Source organism: Anolis sagrei, chromosome 3, assembly GCF_037176765.1.
Source record: "Anolis sagrei isolate rAnoSag1 chromosome 3, rAnoSag1.mat, whole genome shotgun sequence".
NCBI classification, from domain to species: Eukaryota; Metazoa; Chordata; class Lepidosauria; order Squamata; family Dactyloidae; genus Anolis; species Anolis sagrei.
In genome coordinates, this window is record NC_090023.1 from 101,768,095 (window position 1) to 101,788,882 (window position 20,788).

General features: G+C 37.8%; 1 protein-coding gene across 1 annotated transcript in view; it reads left to right on the plus strand.

Moving 5' to 3' along the window:
• The window catches only part of ATP10A (ATPase phospholipid transporting 10A (putative)), a 172,479-nt gene that overhangs the window by 127,641 nt on the left and 24,050 nt on the right, over nucleotides 1–20,788 (plus strand). Inside the window, exons 8-15 of the mRNA XM_067466820.1 lie at nucleotides 3,072–3,289; nucleotides 4,655–4,849; nucleotides 8,004–8,571; nucleotides 12,766–12,869; nucleotides 13,083–13,209; nucleotides 15,583–15,767; nucleotides 18,180–18,501; nucleotides 20,227–20,303. Coding sequence (XP_067322921.1) covers nucleotides 3,072–3,289; nucleotides 4,655–4,849; nucleotides 8,004–8,571; nucleotides 12,766–12,869; nucleotides 13,083–13,209; nucleotides 15,583–15,767; nucleotides 18,180–18,501; nucleotides 20,227–20,303 — 1,796 coding nt within the window. The remainder of the gene's footprint in view (nucleotides 1–3,071; nucleotides 3,290–4,654; nucleotides 4,850–8,003; nucleotides 8,572–12,765; nucleotides 12,870–13,082; nucleotides 13,210–15,582; nucleotides 15,768–18,179; nucleotides 18,502–20,226; nucleotides 20,304–20,788) is intronic.

The window sequence follows — 20,788 nt, forward strand, 5'->3', positions numbered from 1 at the left end:
CCATAGTATTGAACCACCTCCAACACAGCATGTCCACCTGATGTGTTTTGATATCCCCTTATCAATGAAGAAAATGTGTAGTTGTCATAGCATTTCCACAAACAACATGAATCACATCATATTACAAACAAAGACACTAACATCCTTTTAGCTGACAAATATAAGCCTCTGATAGACTCAAAATGAAACCAGTACAAATGCTGTGTGGAATCCCTTGCAGTTACATGGTTGCTTATAGAATTGACGACCCAAATGCCTTGCTAAGAAGGTTCCTTTTATTGCTCCAGCCACTTAGTATGATCATCCATAAATAGATAACTACCAGACGTAAGCTATTTTCATCTTTAATGAGCTTTTCTATGAGCCTTTGTGGGGTATGGCTTAAAAAAATTATCCACAGCTATTTGGAATGTAGTATTTATTGCACTCTGACCTACCCTTTCCTCTTTCATTGCTAATCTTAATTTAATATCCTGAGTAGAAAAAGCTTGGCAAAGTTTCAAGCCATTCTTTGTGGGGTTTTTTGTCTTTTGTTTGTTTATTTTTAATCATCTTTTCAGACTTCTTTAGTCTTTTCTTTTCATGGTCTTTTCTAGACTGTGTTGCAGATAATATAGCTCACTTTAGGGAGTGGTTGAACTGCAAAGGGAATTTTCTAATGGGCTCCAGTGGATTTTATGAGCAATTTCAGAATGTAATAGCCTTGTCACATTGAGCCAGAAAATGAGGAAAGCCATGTCCTGAATTAAATAACTAATTATTTTGGCTGTATTAGTCATTAAAAGTTGATGTTCAATTAAGACTCATCTGTGTTATGGGCTAATGCTCAAACTCCAGTTAGTACTATATAAAAAAAATGTCATGGGAAATAATTCAGGGATAGGGATTTAGAGGAGACTGGTCAGATCTGGTTACTGTCTGGTGGAGAATGATCTATAATTGGCTGTTGATAGTGTTTTGATAGTGTTTTTGTTCTCAAGTCACCAAGAACATCTAACCTGGAAAACATTGTGTGGGTTAGGAACTAGTATCAGATCTGTTATGGCAAATTTTCAAACCCAAGGTCTGAATTACATTTTGGAGAAGTAACATCCCAATGGTAGGTAGGACCACAGGCAGAAGTGTTGGATCAAATATGCCAGTGTATGTTCACTTACAGCTGTCAAGGTATTTGTTGCGGAGGGGAACAGAATCTGCATCAACTCCTAAGGCTTGGATTGTGACCTTAAGAAAACCACACCAAGCTCTTAGACAACCTACCCTTACACTACTATTAATATAGTCAGACCTCTTTGGCTGATGTGATTGATTTCCCAACAGTTCCCTGCTGGTGGTACAGTGGTCATTCAGCATTGGTGAGTTTGGATCTTGAATGGTTCAACTGTATCTTGAACCAAAGTCATGGTGGCTTTGTGTGTTTTCAAGGTGGCCAGTGACAAATGATGGCTCAGCACCAGCTTGATTGTCAGAGCCAAAGTCCACAGGTTAATGTGGAATATTACTGGATTATAATGCATTAAAGAAGCTGCTTTTTACTGAGCACTTTATTAACTCAGCACGAAGTCATTGGTCCATAGAGCCCAATATGCTGGCTGCTAACTCATCCATTTTCTGGGGTCTTTCAATGGTCTGTCTTGCAGCTTCATAGCTTTTTAACTGGAGATTAAATCAAAGGCCGTATGGAGTAAAGCATATGCTCTGCTCCTATATTATGTTCCTCTCTTCATTATGAATTACCAGGGGAACCATCTTCTCCTAGCCTTACATTCTATTTTCAAAAGGGTAAAATCTGTAGTGAGAATAGAGCTTTGGGAAATTACTTTTTGTGAATGATAAGTCCCAAAGTCTCCCAATCGCCAAACTGTTGTGAAGGATTCTGGGGGCTACAGTCCAAAAAATCTTCTTCCCTAAGTATGAATAGGAATAGTGATTATAATAATGGCTTCAGTATATTAAGTTCAGCTCACACAATTAATTCACCTTCCATGTACTCTGCATTTATTCTAAGAATCACAATATGAACTGTTTGAGTTTAAAGTTTCAATACTTTACCCTTTTGGCTGATGCCAATTTATGCATTATTATGTGCTTTTTTTTGCATTGGATGCTTAGTGAAACAGAGCAGTTGCCTGAAAGCTATGAACTGTGATGATCAAATAACTTAATCTGCATATTTCCTTTGCTGGCAGTTAAATGACTGTGGAGTAAGTAATCTAGAGATAACAGACAGGCGTCTCAGTCAAATTACTTTCCTGTTCCAACTTAATCAAATGCCAGTGCTGTTGCCTTGGCAAGTTAGAGGGATGTGAGCCCATTTCACAAAAGAGGTAAAAAGGAATCCTCTCTGATGTTGTGCCTTCCCTTTTCCTTTCCTTTTTTTTTGAGCTTGATTTTTAGTTAAAAATTTAAAATGCAACTTAAATCCAACTTATAAAACATTTAAAAACATAGACATTAGAATAAAATAAAGAAAACAATATAAAAATAATATCCTAATTCTCCATCTCCTAACTCCCACTAAAAACCTGCCCCATCCCCTGTATCCTCTCCCTTCCAAGTCTGTTGTACTATATATCCCATCATGTTCTGCTGCTGGGTGATGACAAAATATAGTTAGACACATCACAAAGGTTTATATACAACCTCCTGGGACTCTGAAATGATGCTGAGAATCAAGCTGTTACTTGTGTTAGCAGTGTTATCCAGCCTACTTTAAACAGTTCAGTACTCTCAGTCTCCTGTTTTTACATTCTAGTTTTCATTTCTCAGTTACAGTTGCAGTGTATATGCTTACTGTACTTGCCAAGGACCATGACAAATACCTGTACAAAATGTACAAAATGCACAAAATATAGTAAGAAAGAGATGACAAGCAAGAACAGATAACGTTACAGACAATAATATCAAATAATTCCACAATTTCCAGCAACATATCTAAATTAGTATTCTGGGTCTCCAAAAAAAGTTTGTAGCAATTTTATCTAATTACTTCTAACATTTTCAGCATTCAGAGCAAAAAGAGCCACTTTTTGCTTTTCTCACACATATTTACAACCCCTTTTTATCAACAGCAAAACGTATAGCTATGTACCAAGAAGCTGATTCTGAAGATGAAGAAATGGCACCTAAGGCAGGGACTTTGTCCCAGCGGGGCAGTGTTAGCAGTCATCAGAGCATTAAAGTCATCCATAGGAACCAGAGCACAAAATCTCATAGGCGTACAGGGAGCAGAGTGGAGGCCAAAAGGGCAAGCATTCTCTCAAAGCACACAGCTTTCAGCAGCCCGATGGTAAGTATTTGAAGTACTGCCCTTTAACACTGTTATCTTTCCGTTGAATCTATGTTGTAATTTAGCCAGATCTGATCATGCTTATAATTCTAGAGTTCTGAGAACATAACCTCTGATATAGTCCATGAGTCATGTACAGTAGCCCACTTGGAGCTCAAATAATCTTCCTTGTTTTCTTACCTTTGGGTTAGTGCAAAAGAGGATGCTATCAGCCATGTGAGTAGCCAATACCATAGTATGTTGGGGAACAGCTAGCTATGTATACTTCAAATGTTTGTTTTTTCTGGGCAGTGGGGGATCTGCAGGTAAAATGAGAGGGATTCTTGTGCAAGGGTTTCAGCTAGACATAGGAAGGACAGGAAGAAAAATTCAACAGAAGCTCTGATGGGTGAAGACTGGTACAGAGATGGACAGTGCCCGTCATAATGCAGTATTAGAGTACTGTAGATGAATGAAGAGGGGGGGGGGAACCAACAGAGGATGATGATGATGTTTATTTATACCTGCTTTTTCCCTCAAAACAGCTGAGGTTCTGCAGTCAATATTTTTCTCAGTTTGTGCTTTTCTATTTGCTTCTCTAATTTGGGGGAAAATATGTGTATGCACAACATATGTTTTGCTTCTCTAGGTCACTAAGTGTTAAATTTCTCAGAGCTCAATTACAAATTATAATGCTGGATATAATACAGAAGACATCCTCAAACTCTGCCCCCCCCCCCCCAGCTGTGTGGGCCTTCAAACATATTTAGAAAGATTGAAAGGATTAAAAGTGAAATAAACATAATACAAGCAAGACGGATAGAATATGTCTTATTATTGCTTGCTACCTTACAGCTACACAATCATTACCATCAAATACAGAGCCATGATACAATACGAATACTATTTTTTCAGTCAAGAGTCTCTAAAGAGCAACTCCACCTAAACAAGTTTCTGAATGCATGAGTACTGCAGCTTGTTTTGGAGAATTTGAATGTACAATCTATATATGTATGTGGCCAAATACTTCTCTAAGCATAGCACTTGACATGTTCCAATGTTGTTGAGTGTGTTTGTTTCAGCATTAATCATCCCAAGATGTGTAGGAGTGGTCATCATTACCTTGCTTAAAAGTGTTTGCCAGGCAGTGAGGGATAATCTCACTTCTCCTGCCTACTACAAAATGTTATGTGCAAGCACAAGACTTGGGTTGTCATGTTCTCTGTAGTGAAACAAAGCGAATAAACTCGAAAACGCAGATGGGATTATTAAATATATGCTTGATAGAGCACATCTGCAGAATAAGCTAAAGAAGGAGAGTGTGAAAGGGACTGTAGGAATGCACCAACCTGCACATGATTCACTTTGCCTGTCTTTCAATTCTAGGAAAAAGATATCACACCTGATCCAAATTTGCTGCAAAAAGTAAATGAATGTGCCAGCTACCTCGAGATTATGAAGAGCTATGACCAGCCATTATCCCAGCTCTCCCCTGAACTTTCAGACATCTTTGACTTTTTCATAGCTTTAACTATCTGTAATACAGTGGTAGTGACATCTCCAAATCAGCCACGTCAGAAGGTAGGTTAGGTAAAATACTGACTTAAAAAAAGTTAATCTTGTATTTGAGTTGTTTTGGTAATAGTTTACTGCAGTATGATTTGTATCTGTTTTGCTTAAGTATTCAAAACAATGAGTTTAGTAGTTTAATTCTAATTCTGAGTATGCATGTTTTCCCAAGCATTTTATTGTGTTTGGCCTACACGCTCTCTGGAGCTTCTTTCCAATTAGTATTGATCTCATTATATTTAATGAAAACCTGCTTGTTTAGAATAATGCAATCATTCAGTTGGTCATCTATTCTAATCTGTAATTGATTCAGGCAATACACCATATGATTGATAGGTGACTATCCAATAGCTGTTTTAAAACTGCTAATGAATCAGCTCCATTAAATTCCAAGGCAATCTGTTTCCTGAACAGACTGTATCATTAAAATATTCTTCGCCAAATTTAATCTAAATCATTGTTTTTCCTTGGTTAGGATCCTTCCCTTCCCAAATATGAAAAGTATCTACCTTATTTACATTAGTTTAATGCTCACCTTTTTTTGCTAAATTACATAGCTAAAAGTGAGGCATGCATTAGATTTGATAGCATGTTGGCATTGCACTCCTAAACCTGTCTGCACTGTTGGGCAAGAGATCCCAGCTGGGGACAAAGCAGAGAGAGGCAGTGGTGACCATAAAAAGGCTGGCGTGAAGCTGATGGTGGCCACAAAAAGGGTGGTGGGAAGGCCAGATAGAGGGATTGTGCTTCCCACCAGCCTTTTTGTAGGCACCACTGCTTCACATTACTATTTATTTATTTACTATATTTCTATACTGCCCTTCTCAGCCCGAGGGCGACTCAGGGCGGTTTACAAAACCGGCACAATTAGATGCCACAATAATATAAACAGTTAAAATCACATAAACATCCATAAAATTCCATAAACAATAAAATCAATAAAACATAAAAAAAATCCTCCGTTTCTAATTTCCAGAATCTTTATCCAATTGCAATTGTCCAGCCGTTCCGAGGTCAAGTAATTATTTACTATATTGCATTTGAGAAAGCCTGCTCACAAAACCAGGTTTTGACTTTTTTTGGAATGTTAGGAGAGTGGGAGCAGATCTAATATCTGGGGAAGGTGTTCCACAACCGAGGGGCTACCACTGAAAAGGCCCTATCTCTCGTCCCTGCCAACTGAACCTGTGAAAAAGTCGGGACTGAGTGCAGGGCCTCTCCAGAAGAATTTAAATTCCTGGATGGTTCATAAGGACAGTAAATTGATAGTAAATCCTTTATTTATTTATTTTGATAATGCATACCTTCAAAACTGAGGTGTGCATTACATTCAGTGGTGCAAATAAATATGAAATGCTTATTTGTTTGATTTCCATCACACTTTTGTCTCTCATACTGGAACTCAAACTGGCTAAATAATGAAATAAATAGAGCATATACTGATGAGAAATAGCAACTTTATAAACAGTTAAAAGACAAATCAGTTCAAAAATTATTAATAGTAGTGGATTAGAAACGAAACTCAGTATGAGGCTAAGAACCACCAGAATGAAAAGCGGGGAACAGAAGCAGCCTTTCATGGCAGGAAGTTCCTCAGATTGGGAGTGACCACTAACAAATCTAATAATGGTGCTTTTTTTAGATATAATCTCAACAGAATTGAAACCTTATTTCCTGTTTGCTACCTACCACACACATGCCTAATACCAATAAGGAGTCTGTCTCATTTTTATTGTTCTATCGCTGAAGGCCAGTTCAAAGGTATTCACGAGGTGACATAGCTCTCTCACAGAAAATTGTCACCATCAATTAAAACGTAAAACAGAGGGTTGGGTTATTTTTTTCTCATTTGTATCTTTTTCCTCTTGAGATCTGCCTTATGTTTTAAGAAATATATTTAAGACCTGGTCATCTCTACTTCACTCACTGCAAGGTTTTAAAAACACACAAATAGAATGGAAGGAAAAATATATTGAAGTTCTTCCAAGAACTCTTGTGTAGCTGTTTTTCAAAGGCAATACCAAAGCATAACAGAGATTGCATTACATTGTAGTATAACTTCCATGTCCATGGAGGGATATGTTTGTGAATTTGCTGTAAAAACAAAACATAGATAATAGTGAATTCTAGTGAAATGACCAACATCTGGCAGAACTTACCATAGTGTTATCTTGGAAGACCTATGAATTAGCTAGGACATTTGGAATGGCCTGGTCTACATACTTGGATCACAAGATTTTATTTGTGATTTTATTATTTATTTGTTTGTTTGCCTTATTTATACCCCACTTTTCTCTACCCAGAAAAGCGGGGGGCTGAAGGCAGCTTACAAATAGCTTTAAAAACATTGAAATGTTTTTATTAATTGTTTTAATGTTTATATTTCATGTTTTAAATGTCTTTTTGTTGTATCTTATGATGAATTATCCCATTGATTTTATACTTTGTTATGTGTAAACCGCTTTGAGCTACCCCAGGGGTGTAAATAAATGAATAAATAAATTTGATGGTAATGTTCAGCACAATCATACCATAGATTTCTTGGACAACCTTGTCAGTTGCAGGTAGGTGAAACCTAGGGTACTGGTCCTGTGCATATGAGGGTCATACTGTATGAGAAACATGGTGAATAAGGCACCAGGCATATTATATACACCACTAGCGCATTAAAAATTCTTGAAAATAGTTTATACCAATTCTTGAAAAAGATGTAATGGAACTGTAAGTTTGTCTTCAGAGTTGAGATCACTTGTCTAATTTAATGTTCCACTAATAAGTAGAAAGCACACCTTTTAAGGCCATTACAGGAGTGGCCTTTTGCTAAGAAAAGAGCATTTTGGTTCCAAGCCAATGTAAACATAGGCCAAACTAGAGATTATACTTGGGAATTGTCAGCCAGCACATATGAAGGCCACACAGATGGAGAAGGAAAATCTGAAAGGGTACTATAACAGCCATCTTTTAAAGTGCTGACTAATCTTATATCAATATATGAGCCTGCAGATGCTGGTGTTTTATCCTCTAAACAGGAGTGAGCAATTGGGCAGGTGCAGGGCGCCTTTCTTTGCTCCTAATTTTATTAATTTGTGCTTTCAATAAGATATACAGTATATCCAGTATCTCAGCTACTTCATTTCTTTGTTGTTGCTGGTCTTTATTTTTCAAGATTAGATACAGATTTGAACTGAAGTCTCCAGTAAAGACCATTGAGGACTTCATTCGGAGACTCACTCCCAGTCGCCTGACCTCTGGATCTAACAACAGCAGCTCCTCAAGCCTGGCAACCAGCAAATCAACACAGCGTGCTGCATCCAGTGTAATTTCATCAGCCTCTACAGACAGCACTTTCTTGAAACTAGAAGAAAAGTTTGCAAACTCTTCCAGGATGAATAACAATAGTTACAGTTGTCAGCAATCTAAAGAGACCCTGGGGAATGGGAGTGGGCCGGGAGAAAGTGAACTGCGTTATGAGGCAGAAAGTCCAGATGAAGCTGCCCTTGTTTATGCTGCCAGGGCATACGATTGCGCTCTGGTCGGCCGACTGCCTGACCAGGTATCAATAGAGCTACCTCACCTGGGGAGATTAAACTTTGAACTCTTACACATCCTGGGCTTTGACTCAGTCCGGAAGAGAATGTCTGTGGTTGTCAGGCATCCCCTCACTGACGAAATAAATGTTTATACTAAAGGAGCCGATTCAGCAATCATGGATCTTCTTCTGCCCTGTTCTTCAGGTATAACATGCACTCAATTTATTTCCCATGATAAAGTGTATTGGAAACTGTGGCTGGATATCTCAGCTACACTACTGATCTGTAAACTGAAAAGAATGAGAAGTTGTGTCTTCTTCTTTTGATCCATGCAAGACCAGTAATCTTATTCTAGTTTTTTAAAAAACTTGGGCAAATCTAAGTAAGGTCTCATTGCTGTGAGTCCTTACATCTCTCCAGGTGTTAATTTCTAGGTGTTCACTTCCAGAATTACATGTTATCAATGTGTTTTTTCATAATGTGGCAAAATAAGCACGTTTTGCTGCATCTCCTTTTTATTGTCTAAATCGGTGGCTATTTGCTTGGTCTTAGAGTAAATACAGAAATCCCTGGATCCCTTCTGTATAGTGATACCAATGAATATTGACTTCCTCTGAATGCTATAAGAGTTCGCTTGAACTATCATGCCCTATTACTTTGAATGAAACCTAGCTGTGAGTTGTGATTTGGTGGGATTTTTTTTACTCGTCCCTTGTGGTTGGATCAACCTGATACAGCCTATAAACCTTTCTTGTTTTGAGTTCAGATAAGGATGTTTAGAATAGCCAACAAGAAAACTCAACAGATGACAAACCCCAGAATGCTATAGGATTCAGACATTGCAATTAAAGTGGGATTATAGTGCTATATTTGTGTAGTGTGAACAGAGGCGGATCTAGGTAATTTTCAACGGTAAGCAAACAGTATTTTGGCACCTCCCCCCCCAACCAATCTATATATATAAAAACGCTCTGTACACAATGAGTGGCTTAAAAACAAAAAAAACTACAGGGCCAAATGACCCCAAATTTGGCAATAAAAGTCCTCACAATCCAAGGAGTGACCATCACTGAAAAAACCCCACAAAAACACCTTTAAATTCAAAAAAGGAAGACGACAACACACCTCCCCTGCCCCCTCCCCTCACCCACATGCTGAGGACACAGAATGAAAGTTCCAAAGCTGCTGCGGCCCTTAAGGAACACTAAGGCAAGGGCTCAAAGGGCAAAGGCTGAGGAGAAGGAGGAGGGGGAGGAGAGAGGGGGGGAAGGAAAAAAGAGGGAGGTGGGACACACTCTGTGCACACACTCTGATTATCTCCCACACACACACACTCCCACAGCACAAGGGAAGGAGGAAGGTGCCATGATGGGGGTAATAGGGACACACGAAACTTACACTGCTTGGAAAGGAGCCCTAAAGACCATCCAGCCCAACTTCATTTGGCAGTAAAGGAAGACACGATCAAAGCCCTCATAACGGATGGCCAACCAGTTGAAAGGGAGCCCTAAAGGCCATCCGGTCCAACCCCCTCCTACCCTCCTTCCTTCCTCCCCCTCCCTTTTTCTCCTTCCCTCCCTCCCCTTCCTTTCTTTCCTTCCTTTTTCTCCTCCCCGCACCAGCTTCATCCTCCTTTATTAAAACTACAGTGTAGATGCACCCAAAGTCAACCCTTCCACAGATAGGGAAGGAAGAAAGGAGAGAGAAGGGAAGGGGAAGAAAAAGGGGGAAGGAATAGGTAGTCCAGATATCTACCTCTACTTCGAAAATTCTTACTATAGGCCACAGAAAAGCGTGGCAGGGCACAGCTAGTCACTGATATATTTTTTCAGTTCGACGTGGGAATTCTGTGTGCCATATTCGGTTCAATTCCATCATTGGCGGAGTTCAGAATGCTCTTTGATTGTAGGTGAACTATACATCCCAGTAACTACAACTCGCATATGTCAAGGTCTATTTCCCTCCAAGAGCGCCTCAAGAGCGCCCCTGGGCAAAATCAACTATACTGCAAATGCTTACTTTGCGTAATGGGTTGAGCCGCCCCTGAGTGTGAAAGGACCTCAGGTTGCAAAAGTTCAGTTTCTGGACATACTAATTGCTGTGTTGACTGCTAATGAGTGTGGAAGTTAAGCACAGAAAGGGAATGAAGATTCCCATGATTCTCCTGACCCTGATGTCACCCCATTTTCTACTCCTGAAATTTCCATGTTGATCACAAAAAAAAATCCCTATAGCAGGAGAACATGCTTAGAATCTTACTCCATGTTTCACTGCCTGGCATGGAAATATGAAGGAGGAATGAATGGGGATGTTGGGAGTGAAACTGACAAAAAAGCAGGAAATTCCTCTCTAATTCCTGGCCATATCTGCATTTTGTACAAGGCTTTCCATAACACTCACACTGGAATAAGAAAGATGAAAAGAGCCATCACACAACTGCCCGCTGCTCATTGTTGCAATGTTGAATTGTTATTTTTGAGTTGAAGGTTCAAGTCCCCACTCAGCCATGCTGGGCAGTGAGGTATGATTCCTTGCATAATCTTGGATCAGTCACTTTGTGTGCCTTTCTCACACTGATTTGCACCACAAGACTGTTCTGAGGATAAAGTGGGCATGGGCAAACTTCAGCCCTCCCGGTGTTTTGGACTTCAGCTCTCACAAAGTTTGCCCATGCCTGGGATAAAGCATAGAGGGGGAAAGCTATGTGTACCACTTTGAGCTCATGGGAAGAAATGTGGATTATAAAGGAAACTAATAAATATATGAGAAATAATGTGACCATCAGATTTGTTGCTCTTGATTCCAAGTCCTTGTCTCTAATGACAGTTATAGGTCATAACTTTGCTAAAACTCAAAAAGACTTTTGGATGGTCTTAAAATATGAAGCCAAATCAATCTGGCTTTGAAAAATGTGAGATAGAAATCAGGCAATTAAAGTTAGTGGAGATTTCAGAGGAAGGGGTAATGAATGGCGATACATGTCCAACTGTGAGCAGGAAGTTCATATTTTTAATGGAGGAGCTTCTCAAAGATACATGATCATGCTGTGAATCAGAAGAGAAATGTTTAAAACTGCTTATTTCAATCAGTTGGCTTTGAAGGCCACCTTTGTGCGATTTGATGAGCTGCTCATACCTAGAGCTTCTCCCTCCCATTTGCAGAGATTCTTGGCAAGCACTTAAGAAGGAAAGATCTGTTAAATCAATAAAAATGTGGTACTTTATAGATTTTTCTTTTATATTGCCTTGCTAATAAAATGCAGAGCTGAAACAAGTACTGCATTTCAGGTTTTCTAGTCAAATTGGATTGTTTTCTTTGACATACTTACGACTTGCAGATCCATGAAATGTAGTCTTCCAATTTATGGTTAATGTTGGTTTCAGCATAAATATATTATCATAATTACTTCAATATTATTGGGAAAAGCTGGAGAAAAACAGAATCTGATTGTGCAATATTAGTTTAATGAATGTAGAAAAATGCAAGGCTTGAACTTTTAAAATTAAATCTTCATAAGCATAAGCCAGAAGAGAGCCGCAGAATTAAGACTCAGATGCCTTTCTACAGCAAAAAGTGAACTTTATTGTTCTGATAATGCGGTCTGTACAGCGTAAGTTAAAAACGATATTTGAATGCATGTTGCATTCTAGGTTATTATTACAAGGAAGTGCATTATGGCAAGATGTTTATAATTGAAGGTAATTATGAAGATAGATAGGAGAGATATATTTTGCATTCACCATTTCAGAACTGAGTATGGTTTCTTCCCTAAACATGGATATTCTAGGAAACAGATCTCCTTTTTATGTACTAAAACTAAGTCATTAGCCCTCATTTTAAATAAAATGTTTTATCTCTATGTTTTTTACAGAAGTTCCAAGTAGATAATTAAATTAAATCTAATAAATCTGTGAAATACAATACATAGAAAAATAAGAAGATTCTATTCATCATAAATAGTAAGATTCCATGAAAACAGTCATTAAACACTAGCAATGGTTGCTACTGGATGACAGACACAAATTAAGTTATCCATTTCAGCTTTCTATAGCAAACTGCATTTGAGCAGCCCAAAATATGCCAAATACACTGAGATATTCAACATGTCCCTTTTATTATGTAAAGCTGGAACTCCCAAGTACATCCAGGCAAGCAACTGAATAGTAAACAATTGTAAATGTTACAGTTTGCAGAACATTTAAAAGGGAAATGAAATGCAGCGGATTACACCCAATAATTGCCTTCTGTACAGGATTCTGCTAGCATTGCTCAAAATCAGTGTTCTTAAGGTTTATTTTCCAACTGTAATAATGAGGGGAAAGGATTGTTTGTTTTAAGGCCGCCAAATTACTGGTATTTTTCATTTTAAGAGTCTCATGTTTCTTTTATGAAATCCAGATGAACCCAGGGGCAAGCATCAAAAGAAAATCCAAAGCAAAACTCAACATTTTCTTAATCTTTATGCTGCTGATGGACTGAGGACTTTGTGCATTGCAAAAAAAGTAAGCACTTACAATCTCCTGATAAATTATTTTCAAGGGTCATCTTTTGGGTTTTGCAGGCTTTTAAATAATAAAATCCTTTGGCCACAACCTGGGTATATTTATATTTCCAGCAATCAATAGTAAACTCTACCATTTTGTTATTGAGAAACTCTGTGCTGGCCTGTAGCATATATTTTCTGTCTTCTTATTCTTACATTCTTTTTCCAACAGGTGCTGAGCAAGGAGCAATATTCTTGCTGGTTAAAAAGTCACATTGAAGCAGAATCTTCCATTGACAACCGAGAGGAGCTGCTGTTTCAGTCAGCCACTCGTATAGAGACAGATCTACATCTATTAGGTAAACTCAGAACATAAGTAAAGGTAAAGGTTTCCCCTTGACATTGAGTCCAGTTGTGTCCGACTCTGGGGGGGGGGGTGCTCATCTCCATTTCTAAGCCAATGAGCCAGTATTGTTTGTAGACACCTCCAAGGTCATGTGGCTGGCATGACTGCATGGAGCGCCGTAACCTTACCACCAGAGTGGTGCCTATTGATCTACTCACATTTGTATGTTTTCAAACTGCTAGGTTAGAACATAAATAGGTGAAAATGCTATGCATAACAATTGAGAATGTGACTTGAAAATAGGAATAGAAATGGGGACATGAATTCATTTTTCAATTTTATTTTCAAACTTCTTCATAATTTGATTGGAGGAAGTAAGGAAACTGAATAAAAAACTGATTTAGTATACTTCTAGATCAGGGGTCCCCAAACTAAGGCCCATGGGCCGGATGTGGCCTTCCAATGTCATTTATCTGCCCCCCCTCCCTAAGTCTGAAATGACTTGAAGGCACACAAAAACAACAATCCTAATTAACTAGATGATCTCATCAACCAAAAACGGGCCCACACTTCCCATGAAATACTAGTAAGGTTATGTCGGTTAAAATTGTTCTTTATTTTAAATATGTTGTTGTTCTATATTTTGTTTTGCACTACAAATAAGATATATGCCATGTGCATAGGAATTCAGTTTTTTTTCCAAACTATAGTCTGGCTCCCCAACAGTCTGGAGGATCACGAACTGGCCCTCTGCTTAAAACATTTGAGGACCCTTGTTCAAGATCCTAGAGCTTTTAGTGCTAAATTATTCAAAGTCTGGATTCTTTTTTTTTTCATTCATTGTGTTTGTGCTGAATTGAGGTTTTTCTGAAAGAGAGGGGCTCCTCATTTTTAATATCCATATAACCAGTGAGTGTAGCATGTCCCAACCCATGTTGGGAAGAGCTGGATCTTTTGCCTTTGAGCAGTGCGGATAAATGCAAAATTGATAAGCTCCTTTTGGAAGAATGTACTAAAATTCACAAAATTCACAAGTAATGATAAGAATATAATATAATATGTGTCTATATTCCCATGTTGCATGATTTGAGTGCTTGGTCATTAACTCTAGTACTTGGACTTCATGAAGTTCTTCTATCACTGAAGTCTTTGTATCAATTTAAAAGATAGTTTTGTTCTGTTATATCACTAATGACTTTGGATGTAGGTGTAAACCTTAATGAATTAAATCCTACTGGATAAATGAAAGCAGGCGCCCTGTCAAAACTAAACCATCTGCTCTGCCAATTAAGCCCTGAGAAGCCTTCTCAGAAATGGGAAAATGTAAGCTCATAGACCAATCAATGCTCACAAACTGCAGAGCGGAAGAAAAGAAACCACTGAGAAAAAAGGGTTTCCGCTGCCAACTTCCATCAGCAGCAACAAAACTGACACAAAGCGTCTGCTTCCAAAAGTACATTTCCACCGGACTTTTTTGTTTTGATTGCATGCTGTGAAGAGAAAGAAATTGAGAGGGCAGGGGAAAAGAGGGAGGGAGATGACTGTGATGCACATTTGTACAAATGTAGGAATGGTCACTTTGGATTCTGGAATGTTTATCTGACAATTGCATTAAAGCTGGTCTTTCCCAGAGCTTGGAATGTTTTATACTACAACATGGATAGTTGTAAGAATTGCAGCCCCAAAAATATATCTTCCAAGCTCTGGTAATTTCAGACACAGTGACAGCTGGCGGTTCTAATATACAAGAGACAATGAGTGTGCTCCAGAGTTTGATACAAACTAGAAACGAGCTATCCGTGTTTCTGAAACCTATCCCAAAATAGATTCAGTACTTTGAATGATGCTTTTAAAATTTGAACTAAAAACTAGAGCAACTTCACCACTTCACTGACATCAGAGTCACCAGCTATGGTTTGTACACTCAGCTTAGGCACAAAGGTGAATAATATTCATATATTACAAGTTACTAAGTTTTAGGTATATAGGCAAAGGTAATATCAGCATTGCCCCCAAGAAGTCCTTTTCTTTATCCAGAGGTAGTCAGATAAGATATGATTCACAACAATTCAGGTGTACACTCCAAGCTTAAAGCAGCCAAACTTTGCTGATTTCTATTTTTCCTTGTTTCCTCAACTTTTTAACTTGGGGCCTGTTTATACTGCACAGCTATTCTAATTTAACTGTCACAGCTGCATGATGTGAAATGCAGGCATTTGAAACTAAGAAAGAAACCGAAAATCCCATGATTCACTGGAATGTTATTGGTCAACAGAGTAAACTTGCCCTAAATCTAAGATGTCAGTTTGGTTATTTCTTTCTCTTAACTACAACTTATGATTCACTCCTTTGAATCCTGGTTCCATCTTCTTTTCTTATGTGATAGGTGCAACTGGCATTGAAGACCGTTTACAGGATGGGGTCCCAGAAACCATTGCAAATCTTCGCCGGGCTGGGCTGCAGATCTGGGTTCTAACTGGAGATAAGCAAGAAACAGCTATTAACATTGCTTATGCTTGCAAGCTGCTGGATCATGATGAAGAAATCATTACCTTGAATGCTGATTCATCGGTATGATTACATTGTCACACAGTATGAGGCTTGTAAAACTGGTAGATCTCAAACTATACACAGCTTGCCTACTATGTATTGCTGCTTGCAAGGTTCTTGAGAGTTAGCAAGCTACAAAGTCCTGTTGCAGTCTGGAACATGCCTGCAATCTCTGTGAACTATTAAACCAAGCACAGTCTATAATACATTTGTGGAAACTGCGGTGTTTTAATAAAAACCCTTACTTCTTGTTAATACTATAGGATTAACAAGGAAATGAGAAGGCATGGTCTTACACATGTCAGACCAAGATGGAGCATGTGTGGTCTTCCAATTCATATTGGATCTCACCTCATATCATCTCTTACCATTGATGATGCTGGCTAGGACTAATGGAAGATAAAGTCTAGAAGGGTTTGAACTCTGTGTTAAGTCATATGATGTATCTGATTTGCAGCTCAGGTTAAATAGGGTTGTTTGGATAATATATTTCCTGCTATAAAATGGATAATCTTGCTTATTGAAGTTCTGCTGAAAATTGAATACCATTGTCTTTTTATTAATTTATTTCTTTTTTAAAGCTCATCTTTTTTTCTGTGTGGATACTTCCATGGGCCCTGAATATTATGACTAGCTAAGCATGATTGCCATTCAGTTGTCACAGGAAGCACATAAAATGTTTCGTTTAACTGCCGTAGGTGTAATAAAGTATAAAAGAAAGTCAGTAAAGGAACAATTATGTTTAGTTGTTGCAAAATGCTGGAGAATCTGGTGACACATTAAGGACTAGCAGATTTCTTGTAGTCTATATTTTCATGGGTTACATCTTCACCAGAACAACTGTATATATGCAATACTTATTTTTTCAACCTTCATATCATGGCAATCTTGATCTGTGATTCAATACACACTGGTGCAAAGAAAGACAAGTAGGAATTGATTCTTGCAATTTTGACAAATGTTAAAAGCTAAACCTGGAAAAGTTTCTGTGGTCCAAAAAGTTGACTTTTCTATGTCACAGTAGTGTGAAGCTCATGACATATTGAGTTGTTCACAGTTCCCTTGCCTCAAAAACATTCTTGAAGGTTCAGCTCTCACCACGTTAAAGGGAAATTCACTGTGTGAATTGAACCCTTGGAAGCCTTGCAACATTGTCACTAAAAAGGATCCCTTCCCTTCTCAAGTACAAAATAATTGACAGCAGGGGCAGCTGTGAAAGACCTGTGATTTAAGGATAAAAACATATTTTACTTCACAGATGAAGAGTATGGAATTTTTCCACTTTTACAGACATCCATATCTTAATGCATTGTTAAAATAAAGGAGTCCATAAACTCTAGTTTCTGGATCAAATAACATGTTCATCAAATGCTTTTCTTTGGCTGCCTCTTCTTTCAAACATTAGGCAGTTGAGACTGGTGGTGTTTCCCCAAGCCTGTGCCACCAAGTGTGGTTCACTTTATGGACCCAACTGGTGCCTTTTATTTTATTTTTTTGAAAAAGGTCCAGATTTTTGAACTGATTTGGAATTAAAAAACATTCCACTTGCCTTCATTTGATTACTGTTTGAAATAGTTTTTATTTATTTGTTGCTATTGTGCCAAAGATAGACTAAAATGCAATACAGACTAGAAACCATCTTTTACTATTTACTTTGGTTTCTGTTATTAACTTTCCAAAATAAAGCAGAAATATAAAAAGGAGTTTATTTTAATTGTCAAAACCCATTAAGACTCGATACTTCTTTGATTTTTCCGATACAATAAAAATAGTATCCAATTGTTCTGAAAGTTCTGTGTAGATGTGCCTTTAGATATACAAGAGAGTTTATCAATCTCTGTCAATTGAATCAACCTAGCCAAACATCCACTAAAGGAATCTTTTCTAATTTTCAGTTTTGTGCATAAATAATGCAAGCAGCTATTACTGCATTTGGGGGACGGGGGAATGTATCTTTTAGCCTATACTTCCATTAGCTAAACCTAGAAAAATATCTCTGATTTAAGTTTTTTAATACAGTTTGCAGTACTTCTTTCACTGCAAGCCAGACAGCTTTAGATCTTTGCATGTCCACCATGTATGGGAAAATGTGCCTTTCTACTTTTTGCATTTCCTGAAATTATTACCACAATTTTTGTGAACTTTTGCCAATTTTAATGGGGCGATATGTCATCTGAACAGAGTAAGCTTTTGAAGTTGGATTTACAACAACAACAGCAACAGCAACAACTTTATTTATATCCCACCCTATCTCTCCTTGGGGACTCAGAGTTACCAACAAACAAAGGCAAACATTCAATGCCCATATCAAACACCTCCTCAGCTAACCGAAGAGCCCGGGCACGCTTAAACAAGGAGATGCAATTCACTAGATAGTCTTGCTCCTGGTATGGCATACCTTTCTTTCCTAATTATTATTGTGTTCTGTTCTAGGAAATGTGTGCCACATTATTGGAACAGCACCTGCACTGCTTAGAATCTAAATTTTTGAATGAAACCTCAGAAAAATCTTCAGAGAAACAGACCACAAAGTTGACTCCAGTCTACCTAACATCGTCTTTGGCACATCCAAGGCTGGGCTTAGTCATTGATGGAAGAACGCTAGCTTATGCTCTTGATAAAGGCCTAGAAGACAAATTCCTTTTGTTGGCCAGGAGGTGTCGTTCTGTACTGTGCTGCCGATCTACCCCAATTCAAAAAGGAATGGTTGTGAAACTGGTCAGGGGAAAACTCAAAACAATGACCTTGGCAATAGGCAAGTACTTTCCATTAACAAAATGGATTTGCATGAGTACAAAAGCAAAGTGTCTTCTTTTGTTCAGACAGAATCATTGCTCTTCCATTTAAGTCTGCAAGTTCTTTTCAGCATTACTTGTGTGTGCATGTATGTATATGTGTGTATAGAGCTATTCTTCCATTTTGTTTTTTTCCTTTAAAAGCTTTTTTAAAAGGAATGTTGTTTGCAACATGGTCACATGCTTAAACAATTTTAAAATAGGGTGGATATGAAAAAAAATAGGGTTGACGAAAGAAATGAGAAAAATAAGTAAAATAGAAAAGTAAAATTGAAATATATTTTTGTGAAACAAAGTATTTACTATTGAAAAGGGATTAAATTTGAATTATGCAGAGGTTGCAGAGTTTGATACACATGCACGCACCCACATGCCATGGACCTTTTAATGTGATGCTGTGGAAGACTTGTTCCAATTTTTATTTATTTAGTTTCAACAGAAATGCTTGTTTACATCAATCACACTTCTGTTAGATGAATTGGTCTAATTCAAGGAAGCCTTAGGCACACTCTTGAATTCAAGTGCTTGAATTTTATAAATAGTAGAAAGTTTTGGAGGACAGGAAAAAAAAACCCCTCATATTTTGAGGCCCTGAATGTCAACCATCATCCATTCTGTTTGTATGCCACTTTTCCACAGTAAAGCAATGCTGAAAGTATCTCAGAAAAGTGTTGGTAAAATTAGGGGCTGGTGGGAATTAAGAGTCTCATAACACCCACAGCTTTTCCAACTCTTTAGTCTAATCTAGTGAGAATAAGAATTGTGTGAGAAATCCATGTTAGTCTTTCTCTCACACCTAATTGCTTTGATTTTAAAGAGGAAACAGACAAGGGAAGTGGTTTCTCCATGTGTTTCCCTTCAGCATTTCTATCTGTGGAAAAATACTCTTAGGTATACGACTATTGTAAATAGATAAAGAAGCAAAGATTTGTAGCAAACCTGTATTATTTTGAAACATAATGTTATAAGGTTATCTGCAGTGTTTTAGAACAATGGGAAAAAGACAAATCGGATGATTTGACAGTTTATTAAAAGATAAATTGCAGTACTACTTTAGTTGTTGCAGATTGCTCTGTCTTAACAATTAGATTCATATCTTCCGACTGCAAAGAGTAAACCATTATTGGCTGGAAGGAGACACCTATCTTTCTCTTTAATAGTAACTCAATAGTAACAAAATAGGTTGTTTTGCAGTGCAGCAGGATCAAGGTATTAAACTAGCTCATGTAAAACTGAAGAAAGTAAAGAGGCCTAGAAATCTGTTCTCTCTTTAAAATACAAGCTGCGATTTCAGGATTTCATATGCAGTGCCACATTTCTTATCACATGGTATATATTTAGATAAAAACACTTTCCTGGTTTTAGTCCCTTTTTAATATTCCTAGTGAAATATTAATACTAACAAGAGAGGTGTTTCCAAGAATTCACACTCATGGATGTCAAATTTGCTGCGAAGAATGTGTGTTTTATACTTATTTTGATGGATAGATGTATGCTAACCAAAATTGTCCTCAAATAATAATAGAGTGGAATATAATCTCATCTAAGTAAACATTAGGCTTTGACGCGATTGTTTGACAAAGCTTAATATCTCCATCCCTTTGTCTCTTCTTCTACATTCCCTTTGTCATTAGTAATCTCTTCCTCAACTGTTAGTAAACAACATCTTCTCTGGTTGTTACTAGGTGACGGAGCAAATGATGTCAGTATGATCCAAGTTGCTGATGTCGGTGTGGGGATCTCAGGTCCAGAAGGCATGCAGGTAACATATGCTTGCTGAAAAGCAACCCCAGGATAGAGCTGGGTTTGTATGTTTTCCATACGTCTGTTTGCATTTTTCTTTCCCTGTTTGCTGCAAGAAATTGCTCCTTGACAGCTGCTGAAAATTTCAAATGTTCTTGCAAGCTGCCTTAAGGTTGACCAGGCAGGCTCTGTAAAAATTGTTTAGTGGAGCTTTTCTGGATTTCTCACAGCTATGGTCAGATTTGACATGTTCTATATACACATTTAAATAAGAGATAGTTTTTATTTTTAAAATAGAATTGAGTAGATACATAGGTTTGGAAGAGACAAGGGCCATCCAGTCCAACCACTGCCAAACATTATTTTTCTTTTAATAAAATATACTGCTACAAAAATTGAAAGAGGCCTAACCTCCTTTCAGCTCTGACTGCATCTGTTGAGACACCTTGTGTGAGGCAAGCAAGACAGGTGTGACATCTATATAACAGCTCCATCTTCTGCCCG